The 22,224-nt window shown below is 40.2% G+C and overlaps 2 protein-coding genes across 22 annotated transcripts in view; both read left to right on the plus strand.

Moving 5' to 3' along the window:
* sort1a (sortilin 1a) overlaps positions 1-14,105 on the plus strand; it is a 21,719-nt gene extending 7,614 nt beyond the window's left edge. The window contains exons 2-20 of the mRNA XM_083533801.1: positions 1,403-1,462; positions 3,220-3,293; positions 3,399-3,501; positions 3,630-3,791; positions 4,519-4,592; positions 5,409-5,458; positions 5,579-5,706; positions 5,911-6,055; positions 6,567-6,722; positions 6,942-7,048; positions 8,285-8,387; positions 8,756-8,927; positions 9,426-9,616; positions 10,084-10,273; positions 10,414-10,530; positions 11,339-11,447; positions 11,550-11,662; positions 11,753-11,873; positions 12,588-14,105. Of these exons, the coding sequence (XP_083389927.1) occupies positions 1,403-1,462; positions 3,220-3,293; positions 3,399-3,501; positions 3,630-3,791; positions 4,519-4,592; positions 5,409-5,458; positions 5,579-5,706; positions 5,911-6,055; positions 6,567-6,722; positions 6,942-7,048; positions 8,285-8,387; positions 8,756-8,927; positions 9,426-9,616; positions 10,084-10,273; positions 10,414-10,530; positions 11,339-11,447; positions 11,550-11,662; positions 11,753-11,873; positions 12,588-12,608 (2,196 nt within the window). The 3' untranslated portion in view covers positions 12,609-14,105. The remainder of the gene's footprint in view (positions 1-1,402; positions 1,463-3,219; positions 3,294-3,398; positions 3,502-3,629; positions 3,792-4,518; positions 4,593-5,408; positions 5,459-5,578; positions 5,707-5,910; positions 6,056-6,566; positions 6,723-6,941; positions 7,049-8,284; positions 8,388-8,755; positions 8,928-9,425; positions 9,617-10,083; positions 10,274-10,413; positions 10,531-11,338; positions 11,448-11,549; positions 11,663-11,752; positions 11,874-12,587) is intronic.
* A 704-nt stretch (positions 14,106-14,809) lies between these two features.
* Positions 14,810-21,962, plus strand: nfya (nuclear transcription factor Y, alpha). 21 transcript variants are annotated; one of them, XM_083533836.1, is made up of 10 exons: positions 14,810-15,104; positions 16,874-16,986; positions 17,285-17,362; positions 17,773-17,919; positions 18,101-18,232; positions 18,921-19,020; positions 19,196-19,341; positions 19,452-19,625; positions 19,837-19,938; positions 21,300-21,962. In XM_083533836.1, the coding sequence occupies exons 2-10, from the start codon at positions 16,909-16,911 to the stop codon at positions 21,360-21,362; spliced, it is 1,020 nt and encodes a 339-aa protein (XP_083389962.1). In that variant the 5' UTR covers positions 14,810-15,104; positions 16,874-16,908; the 3' UTR covers positions 21,363-21,962. The 21 variants fall into 21 exon arrangements, with proteins under 21 accessions (XP_083389962.1, XP_083389975.1, XP_083389969.1 ...); XM_083533849.1 differs by having other exon boundaries at positions 14,975-15,104; positions 17,285-17,365; XM_083533846.1 differs by having other exon boundaries at positions 15,041-15,157; positions 17,285-17,365.
* Positions 21,963-22,224: the final 262 nt, after the last annotated feature.

Below are 22,224 nucleotides of genomic sequence, written 5' to 3' on the forward strand. Positions count from 1 at the left end.
TAAATAATATGTAAAATATTATTCTCTGCTGTTAGAAAACCATATATATATATATATATATATATATATATATATATATATATATATATATGTGTATATATATATATATGTGTATGTATATATATATGTGTATGTATGTATGTATGTAAATATATTTCTGTAATATAACAATATGTTATTTCCATGCTGTCATCATCTTGACCACATGAAAGTGTCCGACTTACATAGAAGTTCAGTTCTCCAGGGGAAATGAAATGGACTGCAGGTGTATTGGTTTTATGACTCAATCTGAAGTCTATAATAAAGAGAATGCGAAACTGCCATATATTTCTACAGCAACGGGCTTATTCTGGACACAGAAACCACAATGTCTGCTAAAGTGAAAAGACAGATATTTTATAAGTCTGTCTAAAGAGTTATCTGTTTGGCTTAATGATGATTGCATTCCGTGTGATCTCTGCTGAAGATCTTTCAGGAGTATAAGCCCTTATTGTTTCCTTCTGCCAGGAGGAAAATGTGGAACCAAAATGTTTTCCTTTCCAAAATGGCACGCCAGAATGTTCTGTCTTTTTCCTGTTTTTTGTCTAACGCCTGCATTTTCTGTATTTTAATATTACAACAGCTGTCTTTTACAAAACCAGGCTGAATGCTCCTCCCTAATAACTGTCCTATTCATACTGCAGTTAAAGTCAGAAATATTGATGGGAAGAAGATTAAGTTCAGCAGATCCCTAAAATCTGGTCAAAATTGGATGTTTAAAAGTTGATAAACTAGAATAAACCAAATTAATGCGATACTCTAGTTCTTTTTTATTATTATTATTATTATTATTATTATTATTATATTTTATAATATTTAAGTTACTAAAGATATGATCTACTTGACTGTTCTATTTATTTCAGCATACTTTAATAAATGTCTTTATTCGTTCTATTTTCTCCTTTTAAGAGATATTGGCCACAGTGACACTAACTTTAGTTTCTTATTATAAACTAAAACACTAAACAAACTTGCTGTCCACCACTTAATATGTCCCTGAGGGATTTTTTTTGATGATCCAGACATTAATTTCCAGAGAAATTTTGGTACAAATATGTGTACCGTTACACCCCATATATATATATATATATATATATATATTTAGCTGGTTGCTGAAAAAATCTATACTGATAGTTTTTCTGGGTGTGGCTGAGAAGGTCTGCTGTCATTCTGGAAGCGGCCTCTAGAGGCAGTTTTACACATGAGACTATATATATATATATATATATATATATATATATATATATATATATATATACATACATACATATATACACACAGTTTATATAATTATATTTAAATATATATTTAGTGGGAATGCTAATAAGTGTTAATCTTGCTTTGTCCCCCATGTCTCTTGCAGCGGGTCTTTAACGACGTGTCCGGCTCTGTGTCTCTGGCCTGGGTGGGAGACGGAACAGGGGTGAGTGTTTAAGTAGCAGCATGAATCATACAAAACACCTACTTACAAAAACCTGACAGTGTCTTTAACATCTCCTGAGCAGTTCTTATGCCAGATCATTTCTTAAATATAAATCATTAATTAAATGTTTGGTAATGGACACTGTATGGACAAAAGTTCGTCGACAACTGCACATAAGATGTGAGCTTTTTGAAAATCATTCCATATTTTGTCCCTATTTTGCTGTTATAATTAATCTCCAATCTTCTGGGAATATATGTTCCACTAAATTTTGGAGTGAGCTTGTTGAGATTTGTGCTCATGCAGCCGTAAGGATGTTGGTAAAGTCAGGAAGTGATGTAGGTGAGATGAGGAGGTCTGGGGTGCAGTCAGCGTTCACATTCATGTCAAAGGTGTCGAATAGGGTTTGAGCTTCATGTCTCCAACCAATGAAAGATACTGTATATTGCTATGGAGCGGGCTTTGTGCATAGGGGCATTCTCAAGCTGGAACAGGTTTGGATCTTCTAGTTCAAGTGATAATACATCTCAGAAGGGCAATATCCATAATTTGATCAGATGTTGTGCTTTTTACTTAAATTATAACTTTCAGTTATAAGCTTTTTTTATGATCTCATAAATTATTGGCTTTAGGAAGCTTAGAAGAGATGAGGACAGTAGTTAAACCCTAAAAGTTGTTCTTCTCGGTGTGCGTGTTTGTGTTTGGCTACATGCTCTGAGTCTGTGGTATGCGACCCTTCAAAATCACAAAACCCGGGGCGAATCGAATTTCAAATTCTTACTCGTCGTGTTTTCACAAAAGACACCCGGCACCGGACTCTGCTCAATATCGCAGCGACAGAATCGGACGTCATCCTAAAGTCTGGCTCTGATAATCCAGCTATAAATATAAGGAATGTTTAATGAAAGACCTGCGAGGGGTTTTAATGTGTGGGACTGAACGATTCTTGCTTTCTTATTTTATAATGGAAAGATTGAGAGACCGAGTTTGACCTGCGTCGGTCCAAGAAGAACGAGTACATGTTGGTCTTTAAAACTGTTTTTCTTAAAACTGTAAGAGAAGCAGTTTTGTAAAATCCAGCGGTATGTGCTGTCTTCTGTTTGTCCGGCTGAGGGATTAGAAAAAAACTCTATTAAATGGCATATTGCAGAGTTAAAACCAGACTGCACTCACCAACTGACCTTCTGCATAACCAGCCTTCTCTCTCTCTCTCTCTCTCTCTCTCTCTCTCCCTCTCTCTCCCTCTCTCCCCCCATCTGTCTGTTTTTCTCACATACGCACACAAAAGTCCACACAAATCTGGGCTTGGAGTCACACAGCTCTGAGACTCATGACCTCATACCCACAGGTTGGCAGACTCGAGTTTGGCAAAAAAAAAATAATAATAATAATAAAAAAATAAAGATTTTTGAATGAAGCTGTTGTATGTTCATAAGGACTAGAACCTAAATGGCCCAAAAAAACCTGATCACTTTTTTAAATATGTAAAAAACAACAAAAAAAAAAACAGGGATATTTGAATAAAATCAAAATAAATGTTAACATAGAAAATGGATATGGCAAAAAATCTGGGAAACGTTTCAAAGCAACTGAGGAAAAACTGTACATAAAAAAAAAAAAAAAAAGTCAGGTAATCAATTTTATTTAACATTCATCTCTGTTAATTATTACTCATCCCTTTTCATGAGCTTTTTCCCAGTTCAACACGTTTGTCGGTGCTGGTGTGTTTATATTGGTGTATGAACCTGTTATTGCAGGTGCTGCTGGTCCTCACTACATATCAGGTGCCACTGTTCATGTTCCGCTTTAGCGAGCCCAAACTCTACAGGAGGTATGTGTGTGTGTGTGAGGGGGTGTGTGTGTGTGTGTGGGGGGGGGGGGGGGGGGGGGCAACTTTCTATTTTCACCGCTCACTAATAAAACCCATGTGTCCCAGTGAAGACCATGGAAAATCCTTCCAGGATGTCACGCATCTCCTGAACAACACCTTCATCATGACTCACTTCGGCATTGCCATCGGCCCGGACAACTCCGGAAAGGTGAGAGCAGAAACTCCTGTAATGATTCCTTTCCTCGTTCTCTTCATTAAAATGTTCATTAGGAGAAAAAGTATGTCTGGAGTGTCTTTTTTTTGTTTTGTTTTGTTTTGTTTTGTTTTTTCCCCCAGGTGATCCTCACAGGTTATGTGTCTGAGGGAAAAGGCTCGAGAATTTTACGCTCGCTGGATTTGGCGAGGAGTTTCACCACCTCTGACCTGCCCTTCCAAGTCCTCATGCAGATCTCTTACAACCCAGAAAACAACAGCGTACTCGCCGTTATTAGTACAGCGGTGAGCGGGAAAGCAGTAACTTATTTGATCTGATTTAAATTATTTATTAGGGTTCCCACATTTCAAATAAACGTGAAGACGTACAGAGATTGTGTACGAGTACACACTGATGCTCTTCATACCTTCCGTCATCATGGACTCCTCACATCCCAGTCACAAACTGATTAACCTCGTTATATCCAGCAGGTTCAGGTTCAATACTTTTCTAGTCTTTAATACTCAACATGTTCATGGACGAATATTGATGTTTTATGCAAATGTGTTTTTATTATTAGCAAAACCAAACTCGACATGGAGCATGAAGACAAAATATTCTTGTAAATGTTTTAAAGTAAATATAGGTTATCAATTTACATAAAAAATCTGGACGTTTCCACACGGACGGTTTTAATTGCCAGATGAGTGCGTCATGGTGGATTTTGGTTTATTTTTTTTGTTTATTTTTATTTTTGAACGCTGTGAATAAATGTTGGTTGCACTGAAGGTTTTAATTTCGGTCATATATATATATATATATAATCTTAGTGTACTTGTTCATCAGCTTCTGCACATTTCTTACTGCCAGAGGCTTTATATTTATTTCAAATATATTTATCTACATATATGTACATATTTATCTACATTCGGTTTACACAATTGTTACTATTTGCACTTCTGGTTGATGTTGAACTGTATTTTGTTGTGTACCTTTACTAGGCAATGACAAAGTTGTATCGATCTTTTGCAGTATGACCTGTGGCTCTCTGAGGACTTTGGGCTTCAATGGAAGAAAATTCATGACACAGTGTGTCTGGTGAAATGGTAACACACACACACACACACACACACACACACACACGCACACGCACACGTATAAAGTAGGGAAGTGGGAGCTCGGCGTACAGGACGTTGGATTTCTAAACGCAAGGTCATTATCAAATCCTGCCACTGCTGGGGTCTTTGATCAAGGCCCGTAACCCTCACCTGCTTAGTTGTATAAAAGAGAGATAAATGTAATTCACTATAGATAAGGGTGTCTGGTAAATGTAAGACCGTTAGTGTGATGTAAATCCCGTTGCTGCTTTAGTGTTGTAGTACCTTATAATACTCGTATCCAGAGCGACTTTCATGTATCTTGTTCATTTAACTGAGCAGCTACGGAGGTTAAGGGCCTTGCTCAGGGTGGCTGGGATTTGAACTCGTATATCTTATAGAGGCCTGGCTTTATTTAGCTATTTTTTCACTTTTACATTACTTCTGCCTGTCTATATATATATATATATAAAATCTCTCTCTCTCTCTCTCTCTCTCTCTCTCTCTCTCTCTCTCTCTCTCTCTCTCTCTCTCTCTCTCTCTCTCTCTCTCTCTCTCTCTCTCTCTCTCTCTCTCTCTCTCTCCCTTTTATTCTTTCTGCCAGTCAGTGAAACAGAAAACACTTGTTAATACAATTACACACAGGAGTTTAAACAATACCACTCATTTCCTCTGCCTCCGTCCTACATTCACAAACAGAAACATGATTTCATAACTACAACAAAACCATTAAAACTGTACAACATATTAAACAGGTGTCGTTTAGTGTCCTTAATCCAAAAGGTTTAAAAGAAGTGTGTGTGTGTGTGTGTGTGTGTCTTATAGGGGGACTGCTGACACTCTGTTTTTCACCACAAACCCAAACGGTTCCTGTAGTGAGTCTTGTTTTCTTACTTCCAAGAAAACTTTCAGCTGTGTTTGAAATGCACAATTGCGTATTGTTTTTCCCTGTTGTTAAGTGTGTGTGTGTGTGTGTATGTGTGTTGTACTGTAAGGTGAAAGGGGGATGCTGGAGTTGAGGAAGACCACAGATTTTGGCCGCAGCTTTAAGACTATAGGGAGCAGGATTTACTCGTTTGGCCTGGGCGGACGCTTTCTCTTTGCCTCCGTGATGTCTGCCACGGTATACCGGAGTGTGTGTGTGTGTAGTTGGGCATGTCTGTTTATTTTGTTACTACTAAAATATCCATGTAATTACATCAAAACATGACACTTAGATAATTTTTGTTGTATTTTCTTTCTCTCTCTCTCTCTCTCTCTCTCTCTCTCTCTCTCTCTCTCTCTCTCTCTCTCTCTCTCTCTCTCTCTCTCTTTCTGTGTTTATCAGAGTTCAACGCGCATGATTCATGTGTCTGTGGATCAGGGTGAGGTTTGGGACATGGCCCAGCTGCCCGATGTGGGACATGAACAGTTTTATTCCATCCTGTCTGCCAACGACGACATGGTGTTCATTCATGTGGACGAACCTGGAGGTGTGTGTGTGTGTGTGTGTGTGTGTGTGTGTGTGTGTGTGTGTGTGCTAGTAAATGCCATTGAAATCCTCATTGTGCTCGTCTCCCATTTGTAAGACGATACAAATCTACACTACAATGTGGTATCAAAAGTTTCGAGACTAGTTTTGTAACATGCCAACAGATGGCAGCACAAGGCTGCACGAACAGTAATAGGGAGCACCGACCTTCACAAGTCACTGTGCCAAAAGACACAATCCTTTCTGTGCAACTGGTGCTATTCTGACCACTTCCAGGACACGTTCCAGAGGTGGAAGGAACACTGGGAGCGCTGTACTGCTGTGCAGGGGGACTATTCTGAAGGTGACTGTGTGTAAACTTAGATAAATTAAGTATATTCTAGTAAGCAGAGTGAGTTTTTAAACTTTTTGATACCATCTTGTATGTATCCATTAGTCACCTGAAGTATAAAGTGTCAGTAATGAGAGGTTTTCGGTTGTGTATGAGCGCTTGCTTTTTCTGTCTGTTCCAGACTCAGGGATGGGAATGATCTACACCTCAGATTATCGTGGCATTATATTTTCCAAGTCCCTCGAGCGCCATCTTTACACATCCACAGGCGGCGAAACCGACTTTACTGTCGTCAGCTCACTCAGGGGCGTCTACATGACCAGCGTGCTGGCTCATGGTATATGCACACACACACACACACACACACACACACACACACAAATGTATCATGCATGTATTGTATGGTTTTGATTATTAATATCAAAGTGTTGATGCTTAAATTAGCTAATATATTAACAGTATAGCTAATAATGATTATAATATTAATAATTATCATATATTAAAATGTTTTGGTCTACTTTGTATTATGTGTTTATCTTTTGTGTGTTCTGTGCAGATGGTTCTGTTCAGACAGTGGTAACGTTCAATCAGGGAGGAAATTGGAGGCCTCTGAAGAAACCCTGGAACGCAGAGTGTGACTCGACTGCAAAGGATCCCGTCATGGTGAGTTTTAAAAACTCTCTCACTCTCTCTTACACACACACACACACACACACACACACACACACACATATGCAGGTCTGCAGGTTTTTTAGTTGCTAAGGTTATTTGTACAGAATATTTGCTGCTATTTACATATTTATAACATTAAAATAAGATGTACAGACTCATTATTAAATTATTAATTTATAAAATAAAAAGCTAAGTGATTTATGATCTAATTTTATTATGTCATTGTGTTCATTTCAACTATCACAAAATAAATTACTTGGCCAAACGTTCATGGATCCCTGACCATCACAGCCATATGTGGCTCCTTCTGAAAATGTTAATGCTCCTGTGCACAACGTGAGCTTCCTGAAGACATGGTTTGCCAAGATTGGAGTGGAAGAACTTGCTTTTGTTGCGATTATGCAACACAATTATACTAAATCAACAAAATGTATACAAATTGGATGATACAAATAGTTTATATAAATTTCCCCAAATTTCTAATGAATTCCCATAAATTCATGTTTCCAACTTCCAAAATTCCGCAGATGAAGTTCCCACGGAAATTTTCCGCCCCTTTGTGTCCTGCACAGATTCCTTAAAGAAACTTCGAAAAATCTAGTGGGATGCCGTCCCTGAAGAGTGGAGCTTATTATAACTGCAAAGCAGGAATAGGTTTGGAATGAGATTCTCAACGCATACTTCCACATGGTTTTGGCTGCACCATGTATGATTTCTACGTATAAAAACCAAAAGTCGGTGCATAATTCAAGAGTGATGCAGCGTGCCTGAGGAAGTTAATGCTGAATCTCATCAACGTTATAACTTCAAACTAATACATTTGCATTTCAGAACAACGAGCTTATGATGAACACTTCTCCATGCCGTCACATGAGAGAGGAAAAACATGGTTTGAGACTTAAATCATCACATCATGCACAAACTTTGACTTTTTCAAGCCGTACAAGGACATAACTGTGTACTTTGTTGTGTCTGCGTCCCGCATTGGTACCGGGTTTTTTGTTTATAGCAACCGCTTGGAGACGGCTTTTAGAGACCTCGTGGCATTTCAAAATGCTGGCAACAGTTCACATGCCTCTGGGCACGCTCTTTATGGGTCCTCGTGATTGTAACACGTTCTTCACGAGTCCCTGATTTAAACGTGATCGGCATTATACAGCAGTCTGAACTCGTTTGTTAATTTGCATGAAGGAAAATGGTAAACTGTGTGTGTGTGTGTTGCTATAGTGCAGTCTGCATATTCACGCCTCCTACAGTACATCGATGAGGCTCAATGTGCCGATGTTGCCACTGACTGAACCGAATGCTGTTGGTCTCATCCTCGCTCACGGTACACACACACACACACACACACACACACACACACACACTTATTAGTCTGCAAACCACCTACTGCATATTCTGGACTGAGAATCTTTTATCCATGTTGATTTGATGTACAACTGCAATATTGTATACCAGGCTTTTTTTTCCAGGCAACTCGTGAAATTTAAAGCTGCGATCGTAAAAATTATCGAGGAAATGTGTGTGGGTTTTTTATTTCGGTTTTCCTGCGTCACCGCTCATAAATCTCTATTTGATTTGGCAGCAAAAAAAAAATTCCAACTTTTTATGCAAAATGTTTTCCTTACGGTAAACCATGAGACTGTAGCGATCTGAGCTCTAAAATAGGTTTCTGAGCAAGCCTTTCCTTCTCAGGGAGCGTAGGGGACGCAGTGTCCATCTTGTCCCCTGACGTTTACGTGTCTGGCGACGGCGGGTACACATGGACGCGAGCGCTCAAAGGGCCGCACCATTACGCCATCTTGGATTCGGGAGGACTCCTGGTGGCCGTGGAACACAACCAAATCCAGCCCATCTCACAAATCAAGTGAGTCCTGACGCATACACAGATATGCAAATTGTAAAGCCCCACACGCCCCGCCCCTTCGTTTAAGAGATTCATTTGCAAATTGAAAGACGATTGGCTCTCGCAGTTTATGATGCCTAAACATTTGCCTGTTGTGTGTTTAAACTAGGGAAGTAATGTTCGTACCTAACCGGTTCTAATCGAACGAATCGTTGTGCGCCGAAATATGATTAGCGGTGCGATGTTAAACTTTTGTTTTGCTAAAAATGTTTTTTTTTTTTTTTTTTTTTTTGTGGAGCAGGCTGTCCTGGAATGGTCAGTCTTCTAATTCTTTCTATGCCGAATCTTTCCAGGTTTTAGTTACAGGCTGGGTTGGCCCTGCATATGCTGTAAATGTTTTCTCTCTATTTAACTTCTAATCTGTATTTTTGCATTTATTTGACTTACCCTGTTCTTGTTTAAGTGGTTTATTTGAACGAAATTGAACTCCTACCCTGTGTTTGTGCTCATCACTATCAGGTTCTCCACAGACGAGGGCCAGTGTTGGCAGGTGTACAACTTCACAGACACGCCGCTGTACTTCACGGGTTTGGCCTCGGAGCCTGGAGCTCGGTCCATGAGTCTAAGCCTGTGGGGTTTCCGACAGCCGGTGTTCAGCCAACACTTGGTGTCCATCACTATAGACTTTCACCAGCTACTCTCCAGAGACTGTAAGTGTACGAGAGTGTGTGTCTGTGTGCATCGTGATTGTAGGAATGTAAAATAACTTCCACATACTGTATATGTAAATACCTGCGTTATACCATGCACATACACAACTTAACTAAAAAAAGAACATTTCAAGGGAAAGTGTATGAAGGTCATGCAACCCTGCACATAGTAGGTGCTCTTATATCTCCATTTATAATAGATTCCAGTAGTGGGTCGTTTTTTTTATTTATTTTTTAATTTATTTTTTACGCAGGATTAAAAAAAAAAATTTATTTGTGTTTTAACTAAATATTTCTCCGGCTGTGATTAATCCAGGGAACACATTGCATCGCAGTCTAGTGTGTCTGTGTTTATAGAGTTACTAAATGCTTTAAATTCCTCATTCATCCTCAACACGCCCTCACGTTTTTGTTCTTATTTTTTGCTTTGTCTCTTTCACTTAATATTCCTCTGTCTCCCTCTGCAGGTGGGGAGGAGGATTACGTGCAGTGGCTCGCCCATTCCGATAACACCGGCAACACGAATGATGGGTGTCTACTGGGATATAAGGAAAAATACCTGAGGCTACGCAAAGACTCTGTTTGTAGAAATGGGAAAGGATTCGTCCTAACCAAGCAGCCCACGCCGTGTCCCTGCACCCTGGACGATTTCCAATGGTGGGATTTCAGTAGTGAAGTTTAAAAATGTCTAAATTGGGGTTAATTGATTACTTTTTTTTTTTTAGACAGTTGAGTTCGGCTGCATCATTGCCTCCTGTCTTACTTTCTCGCTCTTGATTTGTCTCTTTATCCCGCAGTGATTTTGGCTTCTACCGTGCCATGAACGGCTCAGAGTGTGTGGAACAGCCGGAGCTGAAGGGCCACTCGCTAGAGTTCTGCCTGCACGGCCGTAAAGAGCAGCTCCAGACCAATGGGTACAAAACTAGAAATCATCTTCAATGCTATTTTGTGCATTTGATTAATTTTTTTAGTTTTCCATTATATTCAGAAAACATGGCATGGACTCAAACATTTGAAAACTTAAAGGGGACATAACAACCACAGTTTCAGCCATTCTCAAGTTCATCTTTAGCATCTATAGATTAATAGTTAGATCGAGTTGGAGTCGCATACTAAACATGGCCAAAGTTTTAAAAAAATTTTGGACATATGACTTGAGTATTTCTGTGCCAAATACACTCCTTCTGGGTTTAAGTGTTTTTTTCAAGTATGAAAATCCTTTGTACAAACGTTTCCCCTGGCGAGAGCAAGTGTGCACCCATCACCATGCTTCATTCGGTTACGGTCGCCGTCGCAGCACTTCACAAGACTCGTTCGAGAAGAACGTCTCCAAAGAAATGTGTTTTTGGACTTGAGGTAACGAGAAGTTTGTTTACATTCTGCTGTAGTTGTCGTCGCTGCTGCTGTTCATGATCAGACTTGGGATCCGATTCTGTATCGGATTTGCACAGTTGGATCTGACTGAATCTTTCATGAAGCTGATGAATCTAAAGACTCTTCGGCGATAATGAAGAATGCAGTAGTACTCTGTAGGTACTCAAGATTGCCGTGAGATTGGCTAAGGCTTCATTTTTTTAAGCAGGAAAATTTTAACACTTTTTATTCATTTTTTCATAATATTAGAATCTGACAGACGTGTGACTGCTCAGCCAGGAAAATCTACAATCTGAGCAAAAAACAAAATGATTCCCTGCGTCACTTTGAGTTCACACTGCTGTACAGTTACAGGAAAATCCCAGGAGACCGGTGCGAGGGAGGCGTGCAGCCGGAGAGGAAACTGATTGACCTGAGCAAGAAGTGCGTCAGTAACCTGCTGATTCCCGAGCTCCTGGTGAGAGATCCGTACTCCTCATGCTAATTAGCGTTTACTGGAATTTGGACACAAATAAGAGGCAGATGGTCTCGGTGAGCTTATCTGAAGCATGTTTATCAGGCGGTGTCTCGGTCAGGAAACCTGGCTCCTGTAGTGTCTGTCATCATCCTCTTTCTGCTCGTCTGCGCCGTGGCTGGTGTTCTGCTCATCAAGAAGTATGTGTGTGGGGGAAGGTAAGATCAGGCCGAATTATCTAAAGTGAATGGAAGTGAGGTTTTTTGTGTGAACAGTTTGATGTCGACACGTGTGTGTGTTTTTGTTAGGTTCCTGGTGCACCGTTACTCAGAGATGCAGAGGCACGCAGAGGCTAATGCTATTGAAGGTGTGGACGACGTGGTCACCACAGAGGCGGACAAGACGCGTTACAATTACGACTCTGATGAGGTAGCAAACACCAACTCTTTTTTTTTGGACCGATTGCCGCAGCAACGTCTACACTAATCCAGACCGATCTGAAAGCAGCATTTTAGTTTTAGTTTTTAAAAACGTTTCCCAGAAGTCGCTCATCTACACCCTGAAAACATTCGCGTCCCTGTACTGCGCATGAGCGAAATGTTAGACGCTTCGACCCGAGTCGTTTCTGTTCGCCGTTTATTTAATTTTCATCTCTGCGAAACTTTGCATCAATTCCTAAAAAGGCGTTGTTGTCTTTTTATTATTATTTTTTTTTAAGGTCCATTTTGCGAGGCGAAAACTGCGTTTTTTTAAAAGCTGCGTTTTCGTCGAATGAAAACGGCGTCACAGTGTGGAAAGAAGGACAGATTTTTTTCCAAATAAAAACATCACAGTGGTCTCCCGGAATTTGCAGGGGTTATGTTCTAAGACCCCCTATTGCAGCCCCTTTGGTACCTTAGTGAATTCATCTAGACATTATACGACTTTAATACAATAAAGTGTTTATTTTTTTTTATGAAATTTGTTAGTGAAAACATAGTTTTGTTATTCCTAACGTTCCGGAACATTCGTTCCCGTCACGGATTTCCGCGAATTGTGAAATAATCCACAACTTGGTTTCAAATGAGAACCCGTGATTTTTCCGAACCACAATATATATATATTTTTAATATTGATTCTGTAAATGTGTTTGTGTTTCTGTAGGACCTTCTGGCTGAAAATTGAGGCGGTAAATTCTCAAGTAGTGTCCTAAAGCTAAAGAGTGAGCAACTTGGATGCCTTGCGGTGCCCTCTTCAGGCCTGCGCGTGTATGTGCGTGTTTAACCTTGTGTGGCGATGATGAGTTTACTGAAGGATGAAGACATGAAAGTGTAGGTTTTTGTTCTAATTAATTGGTTCCAGCCACTGGAGAGGAGGAAATTGGTGGATTTCTGTAATGACTGTTTTTGTTTTCTTGACAGATGTTTTCACTGATTGTAGTTTTAGAGTTTTTTTTTTTTTTTTTTTTTTTTTTTTTTTTTTAATATTCATTCCTTTTAGATTTTAAGACACGGACAGTCTCGACGAATTGTGTCCTTTAGGGTTATGAAGGACTGACACACCAGTGCTATTTTAATCCTTAGGGGTTTTTTGTTTGTTTGTCTGTTTTATATATGATGTAGAAATTCAGCCTGAGTAATTAAAGCCGCATTACAAAGCAATAACGGTTCACTAAGCTAAAGTTCAAGGAGCGGATTCATGTTGGTACGAAGCCAAACGGATACGCAGTGCATCAGTTGTGATCGTTCGTCTTAATAAGGATGCACAGGACCCGGGGAAAAAACACGATTCAAAACGCTCTTTCTGAGACGAAGGTACTGGTGAGCTGTGGGTTTTTACTGACTACCCACTAAAGCTCATTTTATTGTAAACTAAGCTACAAGATTCTACGCAGTTGTGCACTGGCAGGGAAAAAAGGTCCTGAAGGCATAAGATCAGGTTTTTTTATATGATATTTGTGATAAGAGATTTTGCAAAATGAATAATGAGGGAGTTCGAGAATTTTTTAACTATTAAAATGCAGATATATAATGAGCTTTCATAGCAATAATTATTCTAATGACTATTTGTCTAATAACTACAACACAGTGGTGTGCTGATGGTATTACCACACGGTACAGTGTGTATAAAGAACACTTTTTTTTTTTTTTTTCAGATATTTTACATTGGGAAATAAAACCAGGCCAGTCAGAGTAACCGTGATAAACTTGAGTTTGGGTGGACTCGTCAGGAGGGCGGCCGCCCACCCGAATATGATGTGAATAGAATACAGTGTTTTATGGTACTCCTTTCTTTTTTTTTTTTAAGTACGTGTCTCAGGGGCCCCCTGGATTTTACCTTCACCTTCAAAATGTGACAAGAAAAAAGCTGTTTGATTGCTGGAAGAATTCTTTCTACGCTATTCAGTATTGTAGTGCAACTGGGGAAATTCGGAGAACTTGCAGCATCTGTCTATTGAATGTAAAGGAAGTAAACATGATGTTTTTAATTCCAGTGCTGTAAATAAGATGTGTACAGATAAACTACTGTTCATAACTACATTTAATGCTTGACTTCTCAATCCAGATCTCAGAAACCCAACGCAAATGTAAAGCCTGGATTGAGAAAATGTCATTGTCCTTATTTGTTATTATGAATTTCTTTTCTTTTCCCAGTCAGAATAAAGAATTTTGAACATTTAAACCAGTGTTAGTTTTCTTCATGTCTGGAGTTTGTTTGCTGATCACTCGCACAAGTTTTAGGATTGAGTGGGGTTTTTTTTTTTTTGGTTTTTTTTTGTGAATATTTGGATACAAGATCATCAAAGATCATTCTCTTATTTATATGAGCTGGAGAGGTTCAAGGGTCTTGTTGAGGAGCCCCATAGTTCCAGTGCTGTGGTGCTGGGATTTGAACTCACACCCTTGCCATCAGTAATCCAAGTTCTTCACTATGTAGTTTTATCTCTTCTCAATGGTCTCTTTGTCTCTCTGGTGAGGTAACCTTCATATTGCTGCAAAGAAACCAGAGAATCGCGCAGTCTGAAAATATCTGCTACATCTTCATTTCACAATCTCCATCATATGAACAATTACATGTCCAATTTATTACCACAGTAAATATTTTAACAAATCTTACACGAATGAGAACTTTTTCTTCACATCTGGAAGACATGAGCTGGGAGTGTGTTAAAAAGGGAGTGTGTTAAAAAGGCAGAGGAAAAATAGAGAACAAAAAGAAAAAGAGGGGAAAAATGGAAAATTGAGGGGAAAGAAAGGGAGGGTGATTTAAGAGAAAATGAGACAAAAAAAAGAAGACAATAGAAATAAAAGAGGAAGAGACGATAGAAATAAAAGAAGAGAGGGTAGAAAATGAAGAAAGACAGAAAATAGGAGGGAGAGAAAGACTGGGGAAAAAAAGGGAGAGGAGAAAGAGACAAAAAATGGAGTAAGATAAATAAATCGAGAGAAGAGAAAATGTGAGGGGGGGAGACCGATCAAAGGAGAGAGAAGAGAAAATAATGAGAGGGAAAAGAGAGAAACCGAGGCACAGGTTCCACCCTTGTAACACCCTGCCCCCCCCCCCGGCCCTCGCACTGGGCGCCATTTTGCCGCGCTGTCGCTCTGTGTGCGCGTGCGGGTTGTGATTGGGTTCCGCGCGCCGCCATTGGAGCCAATCAGCGGCGGAGAGAGCGGGCGGACGGTGAGTGCGCGCGGCGCTGAGAGGGGACGGGACTCGGTAACAGATGGGGATTGGTGTGTGTCCGACCAACCAAAGAGACTAAAACCAGCATAAACAGGAATTTCACTGCCATGGAGCGGTGTGTGTGAGTGAGTGTGTGTGAGTTTGTATCCGACACAAACCCGGACCGCGTTCTTTTATAGTTCACAGTTGATGTGCCTGAGTTAGCAGAGATGCTAACTGCTATGCACACAGGCCTAGCTAGCTTTGCTAATCTACCCGTCATTGTGTTCTTTGTGGTGTTAGCAAGAGAAAAGAGAGAATGTATTTTAAACCAGAGGTTAAAACCTGTCACTTTGGTATAAATGAACGATTTTACTCATATTCGGGTCTTGTAAAAGATATATATAAAATATATTTATTGCCCTCAGTAACGTTATAATCATAATTTCGTTATAACGTATCGCTTTTCCTGAGGTACGGGCTGCGTCCGCAACATTCACTTCATCACTTTTAAGGGCACTAGAACGCCGTCCATCTTGGTAAAGCTGTAGTGTGCATATGAAGGGAGTGTAGAGTAGTTTGGGATTCGACCCGGCTGTGTTATTAATTGATTGAACGCGCTTGTTCAGCGGCTTTATACTACAAGGCATGTAAGTGAACAGTTATACAGCAATATTCTCCATGTCATAAAGAGCTGCTGGTGCTCAATTACACTTTCCCAGATGCAGCTTGAATGCACATGGCATCAGTAATGATCATCACTGAACTGACAGCTTATATGATTTCACTATCAGGAAGACCAGGAATCTCTAATGTAGATCCACATCCATCCTAAACACACGACTTCATTTATTATAGAGGAATAAACAAAAAAAATGTAATTTAAAAGAAACCGATCCTAATCCATCAGTTAGTCTTTATTATCATTTAGTGGAGATTATTACCGATTTTTACACACAATAGAGATCTGATAATATGATAATAGAAATGATAATACACAGATCAGTCATAACATTATGGCATTATAACGTTATAATAGCTGAAGTGAAGAACACTGATGATCTCTTCATCATGGCACCTGTTAGTGGGTGGATTTATCTACCAGGCAACATGTGAAAACTTTGTCCTCAAAGTTGGTGTGTTGGAATCATGAAAAATGTGCAAACCTATGGAATTAAACAAATTGTGACGTCTAGACCACTGGGTCAGAGCGTCTCCAAAACTGCAGCTCTTGTAGGATTCTTCTGCAGTGGTCAGTCTTTTATCAAAAGTGCTCCAAGTAAGAAACAGTGGTGAACCGGCGACAGGGTCACGGACGGCTGAGGCTCATTGATACACGTGGGAAGTAAAGGCTGGTCTGTGTGGTCCGATCCAACAGACGAGCTCCTGTAGCTCAAACTCCTGAAGTTAATGCTGAATGTGTTAAAACTGTTTTAGCAGCAAAAGGGCGACTAACACAATATTAGAAAGGTGGTCATAATGTTTTGCCTGCTTAGTGTATTTTCCAAAGGTGCAGCGATGCAATATAGTAGTCATGGTAACAATGCAAAACGAATCGCACCAACACACGGAGGCAGCCAATGTTGGCACTATTAAATATATGCATGTGGCTGTAGCTGGCTTCAGCCGTTTCCTTTTTACCCGTTGTTGTTGCTTTTGCCTTCTACCTAAAATCGATTGCATTTTGTCTGTAGGGCAGAATGGAGAACGTTATCTGGATTATGTGGGATACGTCTGATCGTTGACCTCCATATTTATGCTTGTGCACTGTGTCTTTGCTTTCACAGACTGTTGAGCTTGGGTTGTGAATAGGAGTCAAACCATGGAGCAGTTCACAGAGACGACGAGTGGAGGAGAGCAGATCGTGGTGCAGACGTCTGGTGGAGCGGTGCAGCAACAGGTACAAGTTCTGAACGCATGGGAGTGGATGCTGTACTGCTCATGAGAAAGGGATGCTCAGTGGTTAAGATCTTGGACCTCTGATTGAAAGGTCATGAGTTCAAATCCTTGCACCACAAAGTTGAGGCTGTTGGGCCCTTGAGCAAGGCCCTTAACCCTCAAGTGCTCGGTTGTATAAATAAGATATCTGTATGCCGATTTGAATAAGAGTGAATTCCAAATGCGATAAACGTGAATGCTGGACACTTGGTGTGGAGTACGTGTGCTATAACTGTACGGCTGCATTCTGTGTGGTCCAGAGCACAGTGACTGCAGTGCAGCTGCAGGCCGACGGCCAGGTGGACGCGAGTGGGGCCCAGCAGGTGCAGACTCTCCAGGTAGTGGTATTCTCTCTCCAGCTCTTCAGGCATCTGCATGTCAGCCACCACGATTACGCCGTGCTTCACCAAAACCGCTCGGAGACGATCGCTCGCATGTTAAACGGAGCAGCTCGTTTATTTTAGATTTTAGTCCCTGAATTTGCTTTTCAATACATCGGTTTGGTGAAATCCCTTGTGTGCACACGAGCACAGCATCATTAAAACAGTGGCGTTGCTCTGCATGAAGATCGCTACCGTGGCACGTGTGTCATTTCTCCGGAGCATGCGCGCTCTGTTAAGCGTGTATGTGTGTTTGTTTTGTGTTTTGTGTTTATTTAGCAGCGCTTTACATACATTCTGCATGAGTTCATCTCAATCTTAACACGAGAGCTCTGTGGCACTTATTGCTTTTACTTTTCTTTGTAAAGGTTCAAGGGCAGCCTTTAATGGTGCAGGTCAGTGGGGGGCAGCTAATCACCCCTTCCGGGCAGCCAATAATGGTACAGGCCATGCCGGGAGGACAGACGCAGACGATAATGCAGCTACCGGTGACGGGCTCGCAGGGACTTCAGCAGGTGAGAGTTAGTGTGTGTGTGTGTGTGTGTGTGTGTGTGTGTGTGTGTGTGTGCCTGAGGGGGTATTTTATTTTATGTATTTTATTTGGGGAAATATTAATGAAGTTCGATGATGTGAATAGTCTGGTCGACACCAACTTTTAATCCGAGCTGCTGAGAAATTGTGCTGTGCTTCTGATAGATCCAGCTCGTGCAGCCCGGACAGATTCAGCTCTCAGGTGGCCAAACGCTACAGGTACAAACTGCACAGGGTCAGACGCAGCAGATCATCATCCAGCAGCCGCAGACTGCAGTGACCGCAGGACAGAACCAGGTATCAACACACACGTGCACTTAAAAGAGACACACATTATTTATTCCTCTCTAAATGTTCTGCTTGATGTTGAACTGATGCTCTATGTTGGTGGTCAGTAGATACACCAAGCGCCAATCAAAAAGTTGTGAAAGGTAGTGAAGTTAAAGTAAAATCTCCCCCAAATGTAAACACTTCATTAAAGTACAGATACGCGAAAAAATCTACATAAATACAGTAACGAATGACATTTACTCCATCACTGTTCACCACTGCATAAAACACTTATTAATGAACTGAAATACATTTACAGAGGACATCTTCTCTACTCATAAAGTACATATATAGGAAACTTCAAAATGTATCACCAAAGAAAATACTAGAATTCTGAAGGACTTCATATAACCACTGAACTCTGTCGTAGTCAAAACTCTTTGAAATGCTATAACACCTCACCTTGATCTTGAAATGGAAAATCCTCCAATGCTGGTAAGGCATTAAAAACAAACTAAACAATAAACAAACAAACAAATAAACTTGTGCTTTGTAGGTCTTTGAGTTCTTTAAGAGACGCAAAAACCATAAGTGGTGCAGGGTATTACAGTTTATAAGAGTGTTGTAGTTTACCATGATTAATGAACATATTACTATATTTTTAATATAAAATACACATGCTCCAATGTAATTGTATGCGTGGGTTTCTTTTTAGCCTCAGCAGATCACGGTGCAGGGTCAGCAGGCTCAGACAGCAGAGGGTCAGACCATCCTGTACCAGCCGGTTAACGCTGATGGAACCATCCTCCAGCAGGGTAACACATCAAAACCACAGCTATATCCCTTTAAAATAGACATACGGGTTGGCATTGTTGTAAAAAAAAAGTTCTTATTAATAAACAAACAGGAAAAGTATCTCTACAAACTAAGCTCATGCACCATGCTGGATTTTGCATAAAGTGTGTTCATCCTCGTCTCCATCCTTTGCAGGCATGATCACTATTCCTGCCGCCAGTCTAGCAGGAGGTCAGATCATCCAGACGGGTTCGAACGCGAGCGGCACTGGGGGACAAGGGACCGTGACTGTCGCCGTTCCAGTCACAGGAAACGTGGTTAACGCTGGAGGAATGGTCATGGTGGGTGGTGGCTCGTGCGCTCGAGAGTTACTCATAGTTACTTTGGAATTCACTTATAAATTTGTTTAAAAAGTGACATAAAAACGTGGCACCACTTGTGTACTTCTCAGATGGTCCAAAGCGGCAGCTCTGTCCAGAACCTGCAGAGGATCCCTCTCCCCGGAGCAGAGATGCTGGAGGAGGAGCCGCTGTACGTTAACGCTAAGCAGTACCACCGCATCCTGAAAAGACGCCAAGCCCGGGCCAAGCTGGAGGCAGAGGGCAAGATCCCCAAAGAACGGAGGGTGAGTTTAACAAGCTTGTAGTAAAGGAAGTAAAGGAATTCCTCTCTTTGTTTACTTTCCGGCTCTTTGAAATGTCACGACAGAAGTATGGAATTTTGAAGAGTGTGTTTAGATCTATTAATTCTTTGTTCTTTTTTATAATAAATTAGAAATCTAAAGGCTATCTTGTTGTGTTTGTGTGTGTGTGACCTGGTTGTTCTCATTCTCCTAGAAATACCTGCACGAGTCTCGTCATCGGCACGCCATGGCACGGAAGCGTGGTGACGGTGGACGCTTCTTTTCCGTGAAGGAGAAGGAGGAAATGGGCATGCAGGTGAGCAGGAGGCTCCAGATAAATCCCAGCACTGATTGGACAATCATCTCAAACCCGCCCCTGGAATAACATTGGTGCCCTTTTACGCAATTCAAGATTTCTTTTACAAGCTTAAAAAAAAAGACTGTCTCTTTGTCCTAGTGCACATGTCTGTGTGTGTGTGTGTGTGTGTGTGTGTGTGTGTGTGTGTGTGTGTGTGTGTGTTAATGCTTTCAGGCTTCCTCACATGCATGCATGGTTTATTATTGCTGAGAACGTGGGGTTCGATGCCGATACTGTACAACACTTCAGCATTTTCGTTCCTTTGATCAGAAATCAAATAAAATGTTAGATTTTTAGTATGCAGATCCCTCAACACGTCGACATACACCAACGATGACTATATTGAAAATATGACAATGCAGCTAAGGACAAATTATGACAAACAGCATATGGAGCTTCACGTCTCATATCATCTCACTTCTCACTCCTGCGCGCACAACGGTGCAAAGCGTCTTTAGGAGTCACGTGACAAAAGAACGAATTATTCAGACTAAAAGATCCAAGATTCACTGTTTCCTGTACATAACCTATGGAGATCTTGCGATACTTTGCTCTTGAGCATCCAGTAGAAAAAGAATGAATCACTCTTTATGACGACTCGTTCTTCTGAGTCACATTTAAAGACTCGCTCAAAACGAACGAATCCTTTATGAACGACTCGGCACTAATGTGTACTGCCTTAACACAGCAAAGACTCACTAATATAATTCTGTCATGCTGATCATTTTTTATTATTTAAGATTATTCACAACAAACCAAAAGATTGAATCGCTGCAGGAGCATCAATTTGCTTTTCTCTTTAACTTTTTTTCATTTTCATCTGCATGCCTCTTTCATTGGTGTATCTGCTTTTGGACTTTTGTGCAATTTGTTTGTGATAAGTTATTTCAAATGCATGTTTTTCAACCTGCTGTCGAAAACAAGCTGTTTTTTGTTTTTGTCATGTTCATATTCCTGCTTTTTATGTACTGTTTTCTTCTATTCATTTATTTTACTTCATTAATTTTATTTTTTGCAAATAAACACTTACTTGATTTTAGATTTTTCGTGTTTATCCAGTGGATTATTTTTTACACTTCACTATAATGTCAAATAATGTTTATTGTTTTTCCTGCCAAGTATTCCGGACATATAGAAATGTTACAAATGTAACAGAGTTTATTAATTTACTAGCGTTATTACCGTGCACGCAAAGCATATTTGTGCGTTTTATCATCGCTCAAGCACTAAAAATGTGCATATAATAAAATAAATAAAAAAAGTCACAGTTAAATGTAATTGTCTTTATCGTTCCTCCTCTTCCTCTCTGTTTTCTGCAGATGGACTCAGAGCAGGCCCCAGTCGGAGAGGAAGCCGTGACTCAAATGATCAGCGTTTCATAACACCTTCGTAACCTCTCTTTACCTTCGTAACTCCTTCGTACGGTTTTGCTACCGAAAGATCGTTTCTTTATCTCAGCCTGGTGTTTTGTACAGATTTCTACACTGGCTCTGTTACTGTCTGCCATTTAATGAGAGTATATGCTGATCCAGGATCAGTTTTTGTTTTTCCTCTTACTTTGTAAATAATGGCATTATAAAAGGATAGTGATCTGATCCCGGATCTTTTTTTGTATGGAAAGATTGAATCTGTGTATTTCTTATCGTGTGGTATGACGTGTAATTGTGACTCTCGAGGTCGTTCGTGTGTGCTGTGTTTTATAGAGGGCTTCTGAGCATGATTTTTAATATCTTTATTTGAATGTTAGTTATAGTGAGACAAAAGCAAAACAAATGTTTTTTTTATTTAAACACGTCCGAGATGTTTATCGTGGTTTTATTTACTTTGTGAAAACTGTAAAAAGTGAACATATTCTGCCGACTATGCACTTCCCAACTGATCTCCAGTTAAAGAATAAAAAAAAAAAACAGATTCCAAGGGCATCTTGAGTGAACTGTTTAGCACAAATATCAGTTTGTCAAATAAAAAGTGTTTTATTGTGACTGTGTTTAAGTGTCTTTGCCATCATGGGTGATTTACAGATTGGGTCATTGGTACAGTAAAACTCCGAAACTGTTGGCACCCTTCTGTTGTATTAGCACCTACTTTTTAAGGACGTGAACGTCATCCAATTTTTTATTCTTTAACAAAGTAATATAACATGTTCTGTCTCTTTCTGAAGCAAAATTCTGAATACACCGATTCACAATTGATCTCCTGACTGTGAACCGCCTGCTTGACCTTCGACTTTTGTTGCTTTTTAAA

Source organism: Silurus aristotelis (genome assembly GCF_946808225.1).
Source record: "Silurus aristotelis genome assembly, chromosome: 28".
Taxonomy (NCBI): Eukaryota; Metazoa; Chordata; class Actinopteri; order Siluriformes; family Siluridae; genus Silurus; species Silurus aristotelis.